Source organism: Drosophila virilis, chromosome X (genome assembly GCF_030788295.1).
Source record: "Drosophila virilis strain 15010-1051.87 chromosome X, Dvir_AGI_RSII-ME, whole genome shotgun sequence".
Lineage (NCBI taxonomy): Eukaryota > Metazoa > Arthropoda > Insecta > Diptera > Drosophilidae > Drosophila > Drosophila virilis.
Genome location: NC_091543.1, coordinates 3,890,253 through 3,905,318, shown reverse-complemented (window position 1 = coordinate 3,905,318; position 15,066 = coordinate 3,890,253). Strand labels below are relative to the sequence as shown.

At 41.7% G+C, this 15,066-nt stretch overlaps 3 protein-coding genes across 4 annotated transcripts; 1 reads left to right on the top strand and 2 right to left on the bottom strand.

Moving 5' to 3' along the window:
* Nucleotides 1-4,441: 4,441 nt before the first annotated feature.
* Nucleotides 4,442-9,923, bottom strand: Ogg1 (8-oxoguanine DNA glycosylase). Of its 2 annotated transcripts, XM_002057969.4 has the most exons (5): nucleotides 9,759-9,923; nucleotides 9,388-9,702; nucleotides 8,809-9,295; nucleotides 8,630-8,739; nucleotides 4,442-8,443 (listed from the first exon to the last, which is right to left on the bottom strand). In XM_002057969.4, the coding sequence occupies exons 1-4, from the start codon at nucleotides 9,848-9,850 to the stop codon at nucleotides 8,662-8,664; spliced, it is 972 nt and encodes a 323-aa protein (XP_002058005.1). In that variant the 5' UTR covers nucleotides 9,851-9,923; the 3' UTR covers nucleotides 4,442-8,443; nucleotides 8,630-8,661. The 2 variants fall into 2 exon arrangements, with proteins under 2 accessions (XP_002058005.1, XP_032296366.1); XM_032440475.2 differs by having other exon boundaries at nucleotides 8,371-8,739.
* A 351-nt stretch (nucleotides 9,924-10,274) lies between these two features.
* Nucleotides 10,275-12,819, top strand: Slc25A46a (Solute carrier family 25 member 46a). Its single transcript, XM_002057970.4, has 5 exons — nucleotides 10,275-10,480; nucleotides 10,576-10,689; nucleotides 10,754-10,908; nucleotides 10,979-11,318; nucleotides 11,403-12,819. The coding sequence occupies exons 1-5, from the start codon at nucleotides 10,446-10,448 to the stop codon at nucleotides 12,172-12,174; spliced, it is 1,416 nt and encodes a 471-aa protein (XP_002058006.2). The 5' UTR covers nucleotides 10,275-10,445; the 3' UTR covers nucleotides 12,175-12,819.
* A 532-nt stretch (nucleotides 12,820-13,351) lies between these two features.
* Nucleotides 13,352-14,867, bottom strand: mRpL3 (mitochondrial ribosomal protein L3). The gene is made up of 4 exons (XM_002057971.4): nucleotides 14,714-14,867; nucleotides 14,544-14,658; nucleotides 13,924-14,468; nucleotides 13,352-13,869 (listed from the first exon to the last, which is right to left on the bottom strand). Exons 1-4 carry the CDS (start codon nucleotides 14,749-14,751, stop codon nucleotides 13,449-13,451), a joined length of 1,119 nt encoding a protein of 372 aa, XP_002058007.1. The 5' UTR covers nucleotides 14,752-14,867; the 3' UTR covers nucleotides 13,352-13,448.
* Between the last annotated feature and the right edge of the window lie 199 nt (nucleotides 14,868-15,066).

The window sequence follows — 15,066 nt, the reverse complement described above, 5'->3', positions numbered from 1 at the left end:
TTTCTCAGCCAGTAATGCAATGAGAGATATGCTGAGCTTTAGTTCGTATATCAGCAGCATAATTTTTTGGTAGCAAATGCCGAGTTTTTCATACAAGAAATGTCGCGGAAATGTCTCCAATCATGCACATAACACATTTAATGACAAAACTACAATACCCTCGGCCAGAGTGTAGAAAATGGTGCTCGAATAAATTTGATATATGTGCCATGAAACGCAGCGGGCAACTACTAATTAACTAATTCAATAATATTTCTTGCATTATTTACCTTTAGAATGTAACGTTACACATGTGGCACATGGCGTATACGTGATATATGCTCGTCAAAATATCGCGTATGCGTCACGTTGAGCACCAAAAATGTATTTTGAAGCACATGAATTTTGATGACGCTGCTGATGAATGGTGGAGCGGAAGGAGGGGGGGAGAGAGCGATTGAATGGGAAAGCTGAAGCTCAATCGAGCGAAATATTGAAAATTACAAAAAGCGGGCCGCATGTGCATAAAATTAAATGCCACCACATGCACCACCAGAAGCACAACCACAAACGGAACCACGCAAACACACACAAGCACACACACACACACACACACACAAACACATACATTAACACACACATGCAACATCCACTTTAAAGGCAAATTGAGCGCGCGGAGTTGTCGCTTTTTCATTTTTCAACACTCTCAAGTTACACCCACCAAATGTGTATGTGTGTTTGTGTGTGTGTGTTAATATTGACTTGCTACTTTGGCGGAAATTGGGTTAAATGGAGCAAAGCGGAGATTGTCTCCTTGCTGAAATTGCATTTGAATTAAATCAGCAGCCAATCTGCAGTCCATATTGCCGCCTGCCCCACATACAGGACAAAAGGACAACCCTTTACCCTAATCCCACAGATACCCTCCCCCACCATTTTCCCCGCTTCTCGTGGCAGTTGCTGTCCTCCGCTTCGATGGGCCACCAATTATGGGCATTAGTGGTTAATAAGTCACAATGCCCTCAATTGGATCCACAGTTACTAATTGAACAGCATTTTTTTTTTTTTTTACCCCTCTCCTAACCTTGTTGGTTAGCTTGTGGGGATTGTGCCGTAACCAAGGCGATTATGAAACGCATCATTTCAATTAAGCCAAGACAAAGGCGAAAAAGTGAAAAAGAAAAAACGGAAGAGAGCTTTAAGCGAATGACAAGGGTAAAATCAAGATGGACCAAGAGATTGCAAAAAAAAACAAAAAAGTGAAAAAGAGAGAGCGAGAGAAAAAAAGCACCAATGAATCAGTCAATAGACAGAGGATGTACAGATGTCGAATAAATGCATAAAACTGGTTTAGAAATTAGCAGTGCCCGTTTAATATACCCTCAACTCGCTGAGCATGGCTAAAAGGCAGCTATGAGATCTTAGTGCAAATGCATGTAACAAGCAGAAGGAAGGCATCTACGAGCCAGCCATGCCATGTCCGTCTGTCGAACGCACTCAGCTCGTGATTGGGATTTTTAATTAAAAATATAATTATTCGCCTTTACCCATGTGCTGAATTTTTCATTTCATTCTCGATAAACATAACAAATATTTCATTTTATTGGTTACCTGGCACTGCATCCTGCCAAAAATAGTAAAAATCATATTTCCATTATTCCTATTAAGAAAAATAAATATATTCCCATAACCAAACGCAAAACGAGTTTATTATCATTCACTTACTTCGATAACTCCTCACATTGCTGTAATATCGATAACTATCGACAAATTCGGCTTATCAATAACTATCCATTTGAACACTTGGTTTTTGTAGCACAATTCGGAAGCTCGGGATTTAAAGGGGTTCGATAAGTTCGATAGCTTCCCACATTTTTGTAATATCGATAAGTATCGATTTTAAGACAATTTTCTTAAATCACAACTCAAAAGTTTAAGTTTGTAAGCAATAAACAAATAAATTATCCAATGCCATATATTCATTGAAACAGCTTATGTTATTTTCGATAACTCGTTACATTTCTGTGATATCGATAATTATCGATTTGTAGACTTGGTTTTTTACAAATAGTTCTTCGAGAATTCTTCCAGAATTGGTAAATTGGTATATATTCACCTTTTAATGGCATATTTGAGCACTGAAAAAGTTAAAAAGATCGGACCAGAAGCACCAAAGTTAATTGAGGATGCATTTGACATAGTTCGTGTTGGGGCAAAGGTCAGAAGAAGCACGACCGTTGATTGTGCTTGTGCTTGTAATATACACAAAAAAGGGACACTTTATTATTTCGGTATATGAGATTTACAGTCAAGCTAACTTGAAGTCTAACTCTATGCTTATTAAACCAAAGCACAAGATTTAAATGTGAGCAAGTGTATATAATCTTCGGCGTTTTTGCGCCCTAATTTTGAATCAATTATAAAACTTAGCCTCGCATTTGGCATTGATCTGTGGCAATGCATCTATTTGACATTTAATTGGCATTTCCATTAGGCAAACCAGCAGCTCAGTACATTAATTGCTTCTTTTTTTTTTGTAAGTTCTTTTTATTTTTTGTTCGTTGCCGTTGCTGTTGGATTTTATGCTCGAGATTATGCCCATTTGCAGGTTTCACCTGGCAGTGGCCACAGTGGCCACAGTTGCCCGTGGAGCCGCCATTGGCATTTGCGTCTTGCTCTGACCTGGCTTTGGCCATTTAATAAACCCAACGCTTTACAGCTCTTGGGCAACTTTTTGGGGTAGCCTGCAACTTTTTGGCAACTTAACAACAATTTCTGGTTATGCAAACTTGCAACTTTTGCGACCAGCGACCATCCAAACCATTCCACATTCATACGCTAACAGCCAACAGGCAACAGTTCGCAGTTTTCGAACATTTTCACTCCGCGGCAAACACAGAAAACTTTCGCGTTTTACGCGCTTAATGCCGAGAAGCTGAAAACTCGTTGCATGTGACGCTGTAATTTATGTGTAACCTGCACCAACAACAACAACAATAACAAGAACAAGAAATAGCAACACCTTGGCAAGAACTCCATCTTTATGCTCATCTCCAGTAGCTGACGCAACCTCATTTCCTCTTTCTTACCACCCATCGTATTTATGGCCATTATTTGCGTGGCTGTCGAAAAAGTTTACAACCCGGTCACTTGGGCAATGGCAAAGGTCGTGCACTTGCTGAATGTGCCGCTCACCGAGTAAGGTCAACTGCTTGGCCGAACATCTAAGCCCTTCGACATGAATGCGCTGAAATGCCAGCGTTAATTAAAAATTCGATACGGGACAGACTGAATGCAGTTGACATGCTGCCAACGTGCGGCTATTTCTACAAAATTTTGACCTATGTCTATATACGATAATTGAGGTACGATTTAAACATGATTTTTTAACCATGAACAATGTTGCCAGCTTTAGATGCCAAATCGAGCCATCAACAACGTCCCAAGACTCGTGACAAGCGGCTTAGTTTTGACAGAGCATCTTGATACTAGAACCAGAGTCTAAGTTAGAGTCAGAGTTAGAGTCAGAGTTGGAGTCACAGTTTGTTGAAAAACATCAAGAACAAAACGTGGCTTAGTTGTGTTTGAGCTACGGAATAACAAACGGCTGGTCGCCAGTTCAAATTCAGCAACAATTTTCGATTTTCAATATGATTTTTATAGTTTACGAATTAAATAAATTAATAAATTGATGTACTTACCTTTTTATATTTAATTTTCAACAGCTTCTTTTTGTCAAAAAACTTAAAACATTTTTATCACTTAACAGGAAACACACTTAAGCACAATTTAGGCTCTCAGAAAAAAAATTAGAAAAAAACAAAATTAACACTTTAAGCAAAACAAAATAAACATTTTATCCCAAAATGGAGCAACACAATCAAACACAGAAAAAAATATTGAAAAAAAAAATATTAATTAACTTTTTCACATTAACCATTTATCCTAAAAGATGAACCACAATTAAACACAGAAAAAAAATTGAGAAAAATATAAAAGCACACACAGACACACTTCCTTTTTGCATTAACTGAAAAACAGATATAACACTTCCTTTTTGCATTAACTGAAAAACAGATAAAATAAATCGAATAAGAAAATATAATTGTCGAAAATTAGATATAAAATTATAATATATCAGCGGGAATAGCTCAGCTTTGCCTGTGGCATGTCCGACATTAATTCTCTCAAAGTTCTTTGAAAATGAGTTTGAAGCCGATCGAAAGGTAAACCAAAAAGTTGCATAGATGATGAGAATGGAATTGCCCGAAACCCCGTTGCCCGAAACCCCGTTCTCACACAAGTGAAAATTTCAGTTTCCAAGCTCTTACAGTTTCTGCTGTGCGTGGATCACCAATCAGTCAATCAATCAGTCAATCAGTCAGTCAATCAGTCAGTCAGTCAGTCAGTCAATCAGTCAGGACAAACAGTTTTATATATAGAGATAACAAACTTGTTGAAATTATAGTTTAAATAATTTATTGGTTAATATTAATTTAATAACTAGCAGCAATTACAATTACTCAAGTAATTATGGGCCAGGAGTTTAATTACTCAAAGTAATTATGCATGTTAATTGCAGTATTTTAACAGCTCGCACAAGGACTTGAAGTTGTTTTTGCTATTATGTTTTATAGACACGCTCACAGACACGCTCACACACACACTCGCACACACACACGCACACGCCTTTCTGTTAGCTTGAAATTTTGATTTGCTGTGCAAGTTATTGATTTGATTATTTGATTCGTGCAACGCATTTTGCAATGTTGTGAATTGAAAATTAAACTGTCTAATAAATAATTTAGGGCATGAAAAGTCGCCCATAACTGTGACGCCCAATCAACAACGCCAACGTCCAAGTCAGTTACCCCAGTGTGTGTTAGTATGTGTGTGTGTGCGTGTGTGTGTGTGTTTTTGTGTGTAGTATGTCTGCTTCCGGTGCCGAAAGTTAGGTGTATGTATGTGCGGTCGGTTGGCTGCGGTTAGCTGTTGTCTAAATTAAATTATAGCTGACACCACGTGGACTCTTCCCCCCTAAAGAGCACAAGGACCACGAACCGGGCTCAGCATTAGAGATGGGCGCGTGATAACACAAATACAAACAAAGTTGAGGATAAGAGAAAACATAAACAAAACAAAAATAACAACTAAACTGCCGTTAGAAACATTTTAGCTTTCCTCAATGTACATGCACAAAGGAAGCACGTGCATCCTCCTCACCTTGCCGCAGACTATGTCTGGGAATGACATCCTCAATTAACTTCGGTGTTTAAAGTCCCATTTTTATAAAATTTTCAGTGCTGTAATATGGCTCTCTTTAGTCTTCGAGTTATGCCTAAAAAACCAGGTGCGAGATCGATTTATTTATAAATGGCATCCACAAGGATAAACGACAAGTGAGAATGCTTTTGGCAAGAATGTTCGACTAAAAGCTACCCATTCCTCTGTTAAATTGTTTCCAACCAAACGACACTCAGAATCTTCGACAAGTGTTTGAAATAAGCCCGAGTTGCTTATCGATATTTATCGCTACACAAAAGACGTGTATCTGACGTGACACGAAGCTCAGCACGTGCCCATCTCCAATAAGTATTAGCTGCCCCCTAGAAAAACCTAGGACAAGACACGACAAACACGCATCTCTAAGCAGAGGTCATCAGTCGTGCCAGTTCGTGTCACGAATGAGAGCAGCATATATCTTTACACTCGATTCGAAGACCGTGTCTCTTAGCCTGTTATTTGTCCGTTCGTGTCCATATAGCAAAACCTAAGACAATACACGACAATACCCCTGATACCAAAGTCGTGTCTGGTGCGTGTCACGCAAAAAAATGAGCACGTCACGTGCTCAACTCTAAATACTACTGAAATCTTTTCGAGCTCAATTACGATAGTGAAAACGTGACACGCGCTCATCCCTAAACAGTTGTATGGTTAGCCCGTTATTTGTCGGTGCCCAGGTGAATTGGCGGTTTGCATTTGTCTACCGACTTGTATGCCCTTACAGAAAAAAAGTGTGCACAGAAGGCATGCATATATATACATATATAGTCTTGAATTCTATGAAGACACGAGTCGATTTGGCTATGCGGTTATACAGACAACAACTGAACTTCTTTCCTATAAAAATATTCTTTTTGTTTTTTAAGATATCTCAACCGAACTTGGAACAAGCATAACTGCCCCACATATTATTTAAATTAAAACTTTTGTTGTTTTGTCCATCTGCCAAACCAGACTTCGTTATTTGCCCTGGCATCGGACCGACAAGCGAAAGGTCGCTGGTTCAAATTGAGACCTTGCCAGGGTATTGATTATTCGGCGGACCAAGAAGATCACTGCAGAGCTGCAGCTCTTTTTGTTTGTGTTTTTTAGTCCTGAAATTGTTGTGCAAAATTTATAAGTAAATTGCTTTTTATTTTGTGCAAAGTAAAACCACTGAAAAGCTGTTTAGTCTCTCGCGAAGTGTTAGCAAAATACTTTCAGCGGCTTGTAGTTGCGTTCGGGTTTAGTTACTCGCATTCCATGGCAACGGACGGATGCAGGCAGGCTGGCTGGCCGGGGGGAGGGGGCAGGTAGGGTTAGCTAACTGCCAGACAGCTTGCCTGGTATGCTCAGCGCCAGCTCCCGCTTCCGCTCCCCCTTCGGGAGGGACTAGCTCAGCTACACCTTAACCGGGCAAGGTAGCGGTCAGGGGTGTGGCGCAACCGCGCAATGTGCCCGCCATGCAAGTATTTTGCGTTATTTTTTTTTTTTTTTTTTTTGTTTTTGTTAAGCTTGTGTTTGTGTTGAGCTCTGGAGCTGACGTTAAAAGGTTTATCCCATTGAAGTTTCTGTTACAGCACAGCGTGCAAAATTAAAGCCAACGGATTAAGTGATGCACTATCCCTTGCCAGCAAAGTAACACAAGAAATTCCATTTTTCACCCCCACGGCCACCCCCTTCATCTGCCCAGCAACACTTCAAGTGCTCCAAATCAAATGGGTTAAGTCTGTTTGGTAATTGCAACTGGTTGCCTAGGAAAGGAATCACCGTTTAGATGTGAAGACCAGTCAGCCTATACAAAAGGAAAACATAACAAAAAGAAACGGCTAACTTCGGCACGGCGAGGACTTAATACCCTGGCAAAGAAAAAAAAACTCGTAATTGCAGAGTAAGGTTACATTAGATTGAAAAACACAAAAGTTTTCGAACTATTAAATACCGAGACAGTACGAATATCTTAGGCATGCCGAAGATTTAATACCCTCGTAAGCATTTGCCTTACGGTTACGGATATGTGAGCATAATAAAGCTCGCTGAGTTATATGAAAATATCTTGGAAAACAAAATACTTTTTCATAGAAAAACTCATTAGTCAACTTCTTCTTCCTACAGAACTTCCAAATATTGTGGTGCGATCTTGGTAAGATTTGGCAGCATCATTTTAAAAGAATTGCTGAAGTTGGTCAAGATATCTTGATAAACACAAAAGTTTTTCATACAAGAACTCGGTTTTCGACCGATAATTCTAATGGCAGCCATGCTATATAGTAATCCGATATTGTTAAGATTTCGCATATATATGAGGAGCATAGTACAACTTATACATGCCGAGTTTGGTCAAGATACCTTGAGAAACATAAAAGGTTTCTATACAAGAACCTATTTTTCAACCGGTCGTTCCTATGGCAGCTATATGATATAGTAGTCCGATGCTAATAAGGTTTGGTATGTACATAAGGAAAAAAATGAAACTAATTAATGTTAAAGTTAGTTAAGATACCTTGGAAAACAAAAAAGTTTTCCGTACAAGAACCTATTTATCGACCTATTGTTCCTATGGCAGCTGTATGTTATAGTGGTCCGATTTCGACAAGATTTTGCATATATGTAAAGAGCATGGACAAATTTCTAAATGCCGAGTTTGGTCAAGATAGCTTTAAAAACAAAATAGTATTCCATACAAGAACTGAATTTTCAAGCAATCGTTCCTATGACAGCTATATGATATAGTAGTCCAATATTAATAAGATTTGGTATATATATATCTTAATAAACAAACATGTTTTCCATACAAAAACTGAATTTTCGACCGATCATTTCAATGGCAGCTATACGATATAGTGGTACGATCCGACCGATTTCGATATATGTACTGCCTGCAGCAAAAACACGGACATATGCAATACTGAGAGGCTAGTTTACAAAGGAACAGTCAGACGGACCAAAATGTTGTTCATACAAGAACTTAATCGAATTATGCCGAATGACCAAACTTTCCAAATATATCACGAAACTTATCATCACCATTTATCATATTATCCTAAAAAACCTTTTGAGAATCGGACTACAGTACCATAATGTTGTTAAAGACACAGAGTATCTAATTTGAACATTTTTGAAATGTACAGGTAAAAACTTTTCGCTACTTACAGGCTCTGTTCCGCTTTTAATGCAGCTATCGAGCACAGATCCATACCTACAATTTACAAAATGTTGAAATTAATAATTTGTCAAAATGTTATGTGGAAAAAAAAAACGGCTGTTTGTGAGTTGAACAAGTTGTGGACGGGTTAGAGTACACACAGGGATAATTTAGCCTAAAGGTAACTTAAAAATCTATGTGGGACAACGGACACGTTTGTATGTAGGAATATATACATACACATGATGTACATAAAAAAAAATCTAATTAAATCATTTTTTGCGCTTCTTAGGCTTGGCTTCTTGTTGGGACCTATCCTGAAACTGCGGCAAGTCCGCACAGAATAGAACCTGCAAAAAAAAAAAAAAAGTAAAGAAACGGGTCTAAATATTGTTAATACTATTTTACCGGCCACTCACCGTTTGCGCCCAGCCGGCATATTTGCCATGCAGCTGCTGAAAATGCTGCGCCACCTCAGCATAGATTTTGCTGGTCACACTCTTCTGGCTGGCCAGATGGGGCAGGTAATGGCGCTGTGCTAGCTTAAAAATGTGCGTATCAATGGGCACCGCCTCCAGATGTCCCAGCGACATAAGGCAAATGCAATCGGCCACCTTGTAGCCAATGCCGGGCAGCTGTACCAAAGCCTCGCGCGCCTCAGCGTAGGGCAACTGACGCAGCTGCTCGAACCAGTCGTTGCCGCCAAGCGTCTCAATCTGCGACAGCGAACGGGCTATGAACTTGGCACGATAGCCAAACTTGGCGGCACGCAGCTCCGCATCCAGCTCGCTGCAGCTGCGTTCGCTAAGCGCTTTGAGTGTGGGAAACGTGTACTCATCCCGGCCATGAAAGTGTCCAATTTTGTGTCCGTAGGCGGCGCAAAACCATTGAATCATGGCGGATATCCTAAAAGATCAGAGCTATGAATATCAATTGGACACCAGCTGGATTTAAATATACATATATAACCCTTGGCGAGTTAAAGGCTAATTGGCTACCGTTTTATATTGTTGTTTTGGCTGCACATGAAGCAAACAATGTTCTCCAGCGGCTCCTGTGACAGCATGCGCACCGGCTTGCTCACAAATTTGCCAAAGTGCGCATCCGCTTGCATCCAGCCGGCCTGCTCCGACTCCAAATCGAAATCGGCGCGCAGATATTTGCTCAACAATGAGCCGAAATTGTGTTCACTCTGGGTGCCCGTTGCATGTGCTTCATAGGCAATGTGCTCGTCCTCGGGCATCAGCACCCAGTAGGTGTTCAAGGCGACGCCGCAATATTTGACTTTGGGCTCGGCGCACAACTTGCGCCAGCTAAAAAGCGCATTAAGCTAACTGTTTGCGTGCGAAAAATGTGTTTATATACGCACCGAAAACTTTGCCCGCCCAGTAGGGTACGCTCCAGATCGCATACCCTGGCTTTTAAGCGTATTATGCCGCTTTGTTTTACGGCTTTTGTCATTTGTGTGTTCAAATTGTAAATTGAAACGAAAAAGCGCGAACAGCTGTAAAAATGCCGATAAGTTCTAGCACAACCGGCGTGGGTGTGCTTTCGATAACTTTCTTTCGATAACAATACGATACAAGTCGCGTGTATCGATACTTGTGGCATGCCTTAACATGCTTTAACACTTAAGTTGTTCATCTTAGAAACGTTTTATGCTTCTGATACTCATGTTTTTGTGTCTAAAAAAGACCCAAAGCAATGCAGTGTGCATTTCTGTTAATAACTGTAAAGTTACATTTGTCGTCACATATAGAAGAAGGCAAACAGAACCAAAAGGCAGGACCTTTACCTAAGGGTTAACTATCGCGCAAAAGTACTCGTACAGCGTGTGTCTTGCGTATGCTTTCAAATTCAGCGGAGAGCTCGTGCACGTGTCACGCGGCCATCTCTAGTTAGAATTCACACAGTTACATGGAAATCAAAGTTATTTAGTGTTTAAAATAAATAGTAAAGCAACAGCAGCAGCAGGCTTACACATATACGAAACAGGGACTTAGAGGCATTAACCTTAGAAGGGCTACTCAAGCACACGCCACAAACACACAATATTATGTCAGGCAGCATCAACAATTACAAGACTCTAATGTAAGTGCAATGCGCTAACTCGCAACGCCCGCCACAAAACTAACTAACTTAAACTAACTTGCCCACAACTCAAAAAAAAAAACAATTAACTAAAGGCATGCAACGAATCGTGGTTACGGCGAACAGACGCAAGCACAGGCAGAGGCCATCGAACACATGCAGACAATGCCGCAGCTAATCGGAGATCCCGGCGTGCAGCTGGTTAACAGGTAGGTGGAAAGAAGCCAGCCAAGCATCATTCACTGATTCCACTTATATGAATATGTGCCTTAGCCTCGAGGACCGCGACAAGGCAATTGTGGACAACATAAACGCGGATCAGAATGCGGTCACACATCTAAAGTACATGAATTCGGAGCGCGATTTGTCGCTGCCGCTGGAAAAGCAAACGAAAGCGCTGGACAAATATCTGGACAGCCAGGAGGATGGTTAGCTTATGGCGGCTGCAGCCACTTCATCTTCATGCCTAACTAATGCCAATCTTTTGCCCATCCGCAGAGGTCTCGCTGCGCAAGTACCTGGTCTTTGGCGTTCAATGGGTCTCGCTGGTCACCGAGAATCTGCTCAGCCATCCGTTCATTGTGCTGCGACGCCAGTGTCAGGTCTATAATGCATCGCAACGCTATCATTTGCATCCGTTTCAATTGCTGCCCAGCATTGTGCATCTGCATCGAAGACAGGGCGTCACCACGTTATGGAAGGGCCTCGGCAGCTGTCTGCTAGTGCGCGGCATGACTCTGGCCATAGACGATGTCATCTGCAAGGTGACCAGCTGGCCGAAGGACGTGGATAGCCGCACCACACTCAAACGCTTTGGCCAGCATATACTGCTGAAATGGCAAGTGTCTTGCACTGCATCCTCCATATATATATACATATATGCAGTATATATATAATTGATATTTATGTATTTCTTGTGCAGCATCAGCATTGGCCTGGTGGTGCCCTTCTATGCCGCCTCGCTGGTGGAGACGGTGCAAAGTGATATTGCCAGCGAGAAGCCCGGCCTGTTGGATGTCTTTCGCGAGGGCAGTCTACGTTTGTTCTACTGGAGCTCACCGCAAAAGGGACGCATGCTGCCCGCCTGGGCGCTGATTGGACCCAGCGTCTCCATGGGCATAACCAAATATCTGTTCAGTCTGGTCATACGTGGCGTCTCCTCGCGCATTATGCGACGTCGCCTGATCATCAAGCAGGAGCAGCGCGGCGCCAAATTTCGCGATGATACGCTCGAGCATCAGAATGCCGAAATCTATGCGAGCCTCATTGCCATGCTGACCACAGAGGTGCTGTTCTTTCCGTTCGAAACGATACTGCATCGCCTGCAGCTGCAGGGCACGCGCACCATTATTGATAATCTGGACAACGGTTATGCGGTGGTGCCCATATTGACCAATTATCAGGGCGCAATTGATTGCTATCGCACCACCATGCTGACGGAGGGCGTGGGTGGCCTTTATAAGGGTTTCGGTGCGATGATTTTACAATTTGCCGCCCATGTGGCTGTTATTAAATTAACCAAATGGATTGTCGGACAAATTACGGAAGTTATATCAAATCGGCCACCAGCACGAATTGTACAATATTATAATCTGGATCGCGGTGCTGGCAATTCAAATTCAACAACCATATCGCCGAGCATCTCAAGCACCGAACTGGATGTGCACAGCGTGGGACAGAATTCGCTCGATTAGCTTTAGGCTTGGTTTGATTTTCAAGTTTATTCCCAAAACATATTCTTCTCTTCAAAATTTCATGTATTGCCATTAGGAACGTGAGTTGTGCTCTCCTTCTCTGTAGGGTATCATTTCGCATGAGAGTCGGGCAACAATATTATTATTATTCTTTCTTTTTTTTTTTCTTTCTTTCTTACTTTCTTCTCTTTTCTGTTTCATTTTGCTGTGATAACTTCCGCGCTCGCCCAAGCAGCGAGTCTTCTGTTTCATATATATATATATATATATATTTTTTCTCTCTCTCTGTTTTCGTCCAAACGAACAACCAGCTTAAAAATTAGCCAAGCATGTTATATTAATTGAGAACTGAGCGTACAGCTATTGTTTTACCCGGCATATCTTTCGGTTATTGCCAAACTAGTGACATTGTAATTAGATCTTTAACAACAACAATAACAAATTATTAACAAAATCCTTTAAAATGTAAGAGTGTAAAAGCGCAATTAAAAAAAAAAGTGTTGCTTTAATATGATACAAATGTTCATTCTCTTTTTTTTTTAATGTATATTGTTGAGCTCGAAGCTACATTTGCGTGTTTCCCCATTGGGATTGATCCGATCTGTTGTTCGTTTATAGATGTTAATAAATTTTACCAACACTTAACCCTTATCAAGGCATCTTTATGAGCCCGCAAAATTGTACGCCTAAAAATATTTAGTTAAATTTTGAGCCTTTGTTCAAGTGTACATAACTTAATTGTAGGCCTAAATATAATTATTTCTTTTATTCTTACTATATTCACTAGTTGCAGTGAAATGAATCCACCCATTTTGTGTGAAAGTGGAGAAGAGATTCGAAATATCATGGATTTGAATAAAAATTGTTGCTTCCAGCAAATGTGACAAAAATCATGTTCGCCAAATGAACAAAAAAGTGAGGTTAATTTTTTGAACAATAAAGTGAGGTTAACTTTTCGAACAAAAAAGTGAGGTTAAACTTTCGAACAATTAAGTGAGGTTAACTTTTCGAACAATAAAGTGAGGTTAACTCATCGAACAAAAAAGTGAGGTTAACTTTTCGAACAATAAAGTGAGGCTAACTCATCGAACAAAAAAGTGAGCCTAATTTGGCTCACATTGACAGAAAATTAACAACATCTGCGGTTTGTAGACAATTAAAACGAACTTCGTGCGCGTTTCTTTCATTTGTTTTGTTTATCTAGGGTATTTTCAAAGTTCTATACATATAGTACAACAAAAAGTGTGTAAAACGAGCTTATGGCTAGGCACTGATTACTCTGGCTTGTAGGTGATGGTCTCATCCTTGAAGTTGTGCACCTGATCATACCAGATGTCCTCCGGCGCATCGTCCTCCGTTTCGTAGAGCGTGGGAAATGGCGGCGCCTCCTTGGGCTTGCGCAAAGGCAGAACTGTGTCGTAGATGTAGACCAGGCCGTTTGTGGAGCCGGGCACAGCGCTGCCCTGCACCCACATCACATTGTACTTGGTGTTGATGCGCCAAATGCGCAGGCCCTTGATAATGCGCCAGCGATTGCCCATATGACCGGGCATCTTGGTGCCCGGCCAGACGCGACCCTTCTCACCGCCGCCGCCAATGTTGCCGGGCCGGCGATGCGTCTTGGTCACGCCATGTGATGCCGGCATGCCCTTGAAGCCGTGCCGCTTGACCACGCCCTGGAAGCCATGATCCACGCTGCAAATGGCAAATGGATAACATGAAGATTCAAATTATGCTTTATACACTCACGTCTTGCCGCGCACATCAACAAATTCGCCCACCCGAAAGTGGCCGACATTTAGTGGTGTGCCTGGGGCCAGAGCCGCCTGCGGTGAGACTATGAAACGCGCCAAATTCTTTGTGGGCATAACGCCCGAGTCCCGAAAGATGCCGCAATACTCTTTGGTCAACAGCGCCGGATTTGTGCTCTCTGCGCCGACCAGCACACAGCCGTATCTATCCAAATGCTTGACTCTGGGTCGCTGTGCGGGCGTATATTCGCCGGGCGGTATATATTTGACCACATGATTGTCCACCACCTGCAAGAGGGTGGTGCGCACACGTTCACCATTCTTTAGCCACAGTGGATATTGGCCAATCTTGCGGGCAATGAGACCGCAGCGACGCACGGCCGGCGTCCAGGGCTCGATGTCTGTGGGCGCCACGGGCGTCTTGATCAGTTGCTTCTGTTCGTAGGTCTGTATGCCCTTGATGAGTGCCGGTTTGCCGTACGTATCATGCACCACCTCCTTGATAAAGCTGCGATTCTCGCCCGTGACCAGATCGTCCGTTTGCTGCAAGGCAGACGCTCAATTAGTTAAGGTATGCTGACAGAGATGGTTTGGGCTGCTCTGGAGCACCACACATACCGTGCGCTCCTTGCGTATAAACCAATACGGATTCCTCAAGCGTGGCCGGCTTAGATGTCCTTTTTCGCGCACTTGTGTAACCAAAACGGCGGCCGGGCTGGTGCTGCCACTCAGCCTGGAAATATAGGTTAGAAATGCGCAGAGCATCAGGAATTGACTTTTATACAGACCGTAGGCGAGCTAAATCGCAGATAACAGTGCGCAGCATATTAATTATATAATTTTTTAATACAAAAATCAACTTAAATACATAAATAACAATATGCAGCGCACAGCTAGAGCCTAGTGATGTGCAGCTACAGCCGAAAAGTATCGTCGAAATAGGTATCGACATGCTAAAACTATCGATGCTGCCACAGCCGACGTTAAACCTTTTTCAATTTAATTACCCATTGATATCTATTCGCACATGTATTTATGTTCTGATATGCCAGATGTCTTATTTAATATTTACACATTTTCAAATTAATAGAAATCGATGCTTTGCTAGCAAATATATCGATAGCACGTAGATGGTGGCAGC